General features: G+C 31.6%; 1 protein-coding gene across 1 annotated transcript in view; it reads left to right on the forward strand.

Annotated features, from left to right (window-relative positions):
- WDR36 (WD repeat domain 36) overlaps positions 1-6155 on the forward strand; it is a 37451-nt gene extending 31296 nt beyond the window's left edge. The window contains exons 20-23 of the mRNA XM_002815779.3: positions 180-299; positions 484-565; positions 1986-2173; positions 3110-6155. Of these exons, the coding sequence (XP_002815825.2) occupies positions 180-299; positions 484-565; positions 1986-2173; positions 3110-3259 (540 nt within the window). The 3' untranslated portion in view covers positions 3260-6155. The remainder of the gene's footprint in view (positions 1-179; positions 300-483; positions 566-1985; positions 2174-3109) is intronic.
- Positions 6156-6555: the final 400 nt, after the last annotated feature.

A 6555-nucleotide genomic window follows, 5' to 3' on the forward strand; every position in this document is an offset into this window, starting at 1 on the left:
CCCAAGTTAAGGATAGCTGTGGTATTGGTCAGAAGAGATCGTATTTTAACATTCTTATGTGAAAGGGTTTCATTCCTCTTTTACTTTTTGGTATTTGTTTTAAAATTGATTTGAAATTAAATATGAGAAACTGTTGGCAAGATAATTCCTATTTTTCTTTCTCATTTTCTCTTAATCAGAAAAAGAATAAACCGAAGGAACCACCCAAAGTACCCAAATCAGCACCATTTTTCATACCAACAATTCCTGGCCTTGTACCCAGATACGCTGCACCTGAACAAAATAATGATCCCCAGCAGGTAAAAAACAAATTAGAAGATTCTAAGTATATCGGTGTATGTTTGTATGTGTTTTGTGCACTCCTTTACCAAGACCTAGTTTTACAGATAATAGGGTAAATTAATGATAGCTTTTAATTACAAACTATACATTTTTGGGTGATACTTGTATTATTTGAATAATGTGTATTTGTTTTTGTTTAAGTCTAAAGTGGTAAATCTTGGAGTTTTGGCTCAAAAATCACATTTCTGCTTGAAACTTGAAGAAGGACTGGTAAATAATAAGTGTAAGTTGAATTATAAGATATTTTAACTAATATATTTAGGTTATTTTACTGTATATGAGGAGAAATTGAAGAAAATATTATCAGAGTTCTCAGTAGTTAAGATAGTAAAAATCAAAAGGATTGAAATTTTGGTTTTAATTTGAAGTAATTTTAGCGTTTATATTAAATAAGCCCACTAAACTCAAATGGTATTGATATTCTAAAAATCTGTTGAAGATTTTTCATATATCTAACTTATTTTTTGCTATTGGAGATGGACACATTTATTGACTACATTTATAATAAGGAGATCCTTCTTGTTGTGAATTAAATGTAAAAGTTTTGTTTGTCATTTTTGTAGCAAGTAATTTGCAAGTCTTTTGTTTTTATTTATAATTTGTAATTCAGCAGACTGCTTAGGTGATTTTATATATTCCTAAATTATTTTATTAAAAAGGAAATGTTTTAATCTGTCTGTTGTGTTAATATATTTAAATTTCGAAGGCTACAGTCTGTAGCTAATAGTGATTAGCCATAAGAACTGTAATCATTTAAAAAATTGTAGTCACTCTCCTGATAATTTTGACTTATCCTCTTGTTTTGATTCAAATGCTTTTGTTTTCATACCAAGATTACTTGAGTCCACATTAGCAAAAGTCAAAGAATGATACTGATGAGCCCTTGTAAATGACTTGTTATGTTTATGGGTAGACAAAGAAATAAAAACACTGTTGTTTACTATATACTGAAGGATCTAAAAGTGATTAGACTTTTGTCATTGGTGATATTCTTTTTCAGAAAGCTTAAGCATAGTCATTGCAGTTCTCAAATGACTCATAAAAATAGCTGTAAGTGTACTGAGTATGCTTTCCTAGGGTGCATATGAAACAATTCTTCTAGGGAAAAGAAGTAGGTTTGGCCTGGGTAAGAATAAGGGATGGGGTCTTCCCCCTCTGATTTTATATATTCTGTATTGTTAGTAATATATTTCCTAATGATTATGTACTTTTATAACTTTATAACAATAGAAAAGAAAAATTATTTTACCTCATCAGATTTCCAATGCTAACCACTATTAATACTTTTGTATGTATCTTTATAGGCTTCTTAATTAGGATTTACTCTGAGAGAAGATATATGAGCATTTTAAAATTCTAACGTGCCTGTTGCGAGGCATTAGATTTTCTTTATTAACAGGAAAAAGGTTTAAAGTACAGAAAAATATGTGTTTTGAGTACTTTCTCTTATATTGGTATCATCATTTGTACTGATTTTCAGTTATTTTGAGTTTCATTCTACTACATAATATGAAAAAGTTAACCCACAGGAAGAATTTCCTGTACCATTTAAATATATCCTATTTGGGATATAAAAGGAAAACTGTAATTTTCTAAGTTAAATGATTATAATCAAGTCATAACTGGATTAAAATTTAATGCAGATGACACTGCTCTCAACCTTCTGAAAGAATCAGGCCCATCAGGAATTGAAACAGAGCTGCGAAGCTTGTCTCCTGATTGTGGTGGGTCTATAGAAGTTATGCAGAGCTTCTTGAAAATGATTGGGATGATGCTGGACAGAAAGCGTGATTTTGAGTTAGCCCAGGCATACCTTGCATTGTTTCTAAAGGTAAGTCTAATGTAAGACAGTACTGCTCAGCTTGTCTTCTTCTGGGACAGTGCTGTCTAATACAACTTTCTGCAAAGATGGGTATGCTCTTTATCCATCCTTTCCAGTATCATAGCCACTTGCCACATGTAGCTATTGAGTCCTTGAAATGTAAATAGTGTGATCAAGAAACTGGATTTTTAATTTTATAGAATTTTAATTAATTTAAATTTAAATAACCACATGTGGCTAGTGACTACCACATTGGACAGCTAGACAGTGCAGCTTGGGAGTCTTGTTTTCTTTTTTTACTCAACTGCACAATAATTTTGACTTTACCCCCTGACATTTTTATGCTATCTGCTTGATCCAATGTGCTGAACCATTAACTTTTCTTTTTTTAGTGGTTAGTTACATTTTGGAAGTTTTTTGTGATTATGAATAGAAAGTCGGGTTTTTTTTTTTTCTACTACTGAAATCAAAATGTTCACTGATTTATCATTATTAAAGGAGTTTTGATCATTTGACAATAAGACAGTTACTTTTATGATTAATATAGTGGTGAACTCATGTTTTGAGGGTCTACTTTAGTGGTATAATGTGTTGAAGGAGGGTAGATAATGCCGATTTTTGGTGATAATAGATTTGATTCTTTATCCCATTTATACCTAAAATGAGTTCACTTGATCTGATTATTTAAAAGTATCAGGACTGTCCTTAGGTGGAGAGGAGTGATGACCACTTTAATTCTACCAAGGAAGTCACAGTATCATAAAGGACCTTACAATAAAAAAAGTTTGATAGAGGAGGGGAAAATGGGAGATAGTAATAAACCAGCACTTAAGAAAACAAATATTCACTTAGTGTCTTCTGTGGTTCCTTGGTAGAAAAATTGAATCCCGATTAGGTAAAATTTTAATTTTCTTAAATGTTCAATCGTCATATTTTTCTTTGCAGTTACACCTTAAAATGCTTCCTTCAGAGCCAGTACTCCTAGAAGAAATAACAAATTTGTCATCCCAGGTGGAAGAAAACTGGACCCATTTGCAATCACTCTTCAATCAAAGCATGTGTATTTTAAATTATCTCAAAAGTGCTTTGTTATAAAAATAAATTCGTGACTAAACAGATCAAAGACTTTCATATTAAATGGGTTCAATTGAACTCATTTCTTATTTTCCAAGTGTCAATGTGAAAAGAAAATAAATGCTAGCACTACTGACTAGTCAGTATATCTCCACTTTAAATGCTAAATACTTTCTTAAAATAAAATCACACCTCCCGGCCAGGCATGATGGATAATGCCTGTAATTCCAGCACTTTCAGAGGCCAAAGCAGGAGGATTGCTTGAGGCCAGGAATTTGAGACCAGCCTGGGCAACATAGCAAGCAAGATCCCATCTCTACAAAAAGTTAAAAAAATAAATTACACCTGCCTTTTGTTTTGAAGACTTAAAGAATCTGCTCAAATGATTTATTTTCTGAGTCTCTTCACATTAACTTTTATATGATTTTTAAAAAATTATTACCTGCTTATATTTTTTGAGTATCTGTTTCATATAAAGAGATGCTGCATGTTCACTGTGAAGTATTGCTGAATTAAATTGAAAATGTCAGATAAAACTGATACATGATGTAGTTATAAAAATGCTGTTATGATATGAAGAAAAAAGGAATGTTTTTTTCCTCGGTGGCCTTTGATAAAAATATGAATGATTGACTCTTAGAGTTGGAGGATAAACTAATCATCTTCTAGCACAGCCCTGTTGTGTTGCAGGAGAGGAATCAGGCTAAGTTCTGCTGGTATTTCAGTGACAGATTGAAACTTTCTAACAGTGGCCTAGTGCTTTCTCCTTTGTAATGTACTGAAAGGAAGTTGTTCATGTATCAGAAATGTGGTAGGCCCTTCCTTGCCCAAGGCAAGTCGCTATAGATGGTTAAACTGATACCAAGGATAGGTAAGGGAAATTCCAAATTCCATTGGAAGATGGCCTTTTATTGACACTGCAGACATGTAGATAACAATAGTTTAATGTCCTCTGAAAAGGTAAAAATTCCATAAATCCTTGCAAACAATTTTTAGCAATATTGTTTATTGCTACCACAGCCAAGAATGGGTATTTCAAAGCCAGGAGTTTTTTTATTTTGTTTTTTTGTTTTTTTGTTTTTTTGGCTACACTTTTTTGGGGGGACCTTTTAATTTGGGAAGAAACTGCTGAGTATACTTTTCTTTCACAACCATTGCAAACCCAGGTAGCCCTGGAGTTTTCTTTTTTTCTCATCATCATTGTTTTGTTTTTTTTATGCTTCAAGACTTTTGCAATACATGAATTAAAAATAAGCAGTTCTTTAAAGCGTAGTGCTCTAAAAACTATTTTCAGTTTATACACTCAAAAGTTGGGTCTTTCATGAAACGCAGTGAGTTGAATATGAACACCAGTAGCATTCTTGTTCGTTGTTAGGGTAAGAGATTTTTATAGAATAATCTCCAGAAGAAGCAGTCCTCAAAAGGCATTTACCAGTGTTACCTTTAATATTCATGTTTTTATTTAATGATGTAAGATAGAATTAATAAACTACTAAGGAAATAAGCCAGTCTGGTTATTGTACTCAATTTCGTTTTTCTTTTAGAAATGTGTATTGACTTATTAAAGCCACTGACAGAAATGTTAATCATGACTTAAGTTCTAATTTAAAAAACTATTTTCCTCTTTCCTAAATACTATATTCTAAATTGGAATATAGCAAAATTCCAATATATAATTCTATACCTAGTAAAGATTGTAAATAACTAAAACAAAATGATAAGAGCTGTGAACTGAAATTGTATTGCTTACAGAAATCATGAACCGAATTTTCTTCTCTTTTTAAAGTGAGCATATAGACTTAAGTGTATTGTTACCAGAGATATATTTAGATAGTATACATCATTTTGGCAGGTAATCTTCTAGAACCTTTCATGTACTGTTTCCATCAAGGGAGGGAAAGAAATACAAAATATAATTTTGTCGATATTTTCCTTAAAATATATCAATCTGTGCACACTATCTTTAAATTTTTTAATTACACATGTAATATATGACTACATTTTGCTTGTGTACTTTTTGAAAACCATCTTCAGTCCCAATACCCTCTGTAGAAGTAATAGTTTTAACTCTCCTAGATCTTTTTTTAGAGTGTTTTTATGGGTGTTTAATGTAGGAATGTGCATATATTATCTACAGCCACAGGAAATGTATAGTTACGATTTTTACATACGTGTATGTATATTATTGTACAACTTGCTATTTCTACTTGGGAGTTTTTTATTTTGGTACATTCACATTTGCCTAATCTCTTTTGCACTGTCCAACAGTACTTTGCCTATAATAGACACTTAAGGAAGTTTTCCTTCTTTTTATTCCTTTATAATTACAAACAATGCTGAAAGGAACATCATCCTACATGAGCCCTTTTTGTACATATAAGGCTTTCTCTGTAGTATATGCTTAGGATTTGAATTTCTGGCCAGAGTATAACCATTTTTAATTTGAAGAGATACTTCCATTTGGGTTCCAGAATGGCTGTATCAAGTTACAGTTCCCCTGAGCAACAAATGAGCATCTGCTTCCCCATGTAATTAATGACACTTGCTATTGGATTTTTGTAATTTAATTACTCTGATGAAAAAATTATTTTGGTTTTAAATCAGAAATTTCTCACTAGTGAAGATGGATATATTTTTGTATGTTTATTTTAGAACATATAAACATTTGTTAATTGTCTTTTTCCTCTCATTTTTCTGTTGAATGATTTGTCCTTTTATCTCATGGATTTGTTAGGAGTTCTCTTGTATTTTCTGTATTTTATGTCTGTTGCCAATGTTTTCTCCTACTTAGCCATTTGGCTTTAATTTTACATGGTATCTTTTTAAATAAATGTTTTATATTTGTATACAATCAAATTGATTAATAATTTTTCATGACTTTTATTTCAGGATATAAAGCAAATTATTTTCTAAGACATTTACAGTGTACGTTTTCCTGTGTTTACATGTGCTCATTTCACGTCATGTATTTTCCTCTACGACATGTTTCTGTGTGAGTAGTTAATGTGTAGATCTTTAGAACTGATTTTTGTGAAGAGTGAAACATACAGCGCTGCTTCCAGTATCTGTTCAAAATTCATTTATTGAAAAGTCCACTCATATGTCTGATTTGAAATGCTGTTTCATTATGTGTTAAATTCTTTCATTGAGCTCTTCCATATTCCTAATAAATGATGCATTACTTTGGTATGTTCTCAGATTTGGGGTAAAGCCTTCCTAATGTTCTATAAAAATTTGTTGACTGCTGGTGAGCATATCTCTTGAAGTTTTGATATGGGTTGCACAACATTTATAGGACTGATTTGGAGAGACCGACA

This window comes from Pongo abelii, chromosome 4, assembly GCF_028885655.2.
Source record: "Pongo abelii isolate AG06213 chromosome 4, NHGRI_mPonAbe1-v2.0_pri, whole genome shotgun sequence".
Lineage (NCBI taxonomy): Eukaryota > Metazoa > Chordata > Mammalia > Primates > Hominidae > Pongo > Pongo abelii.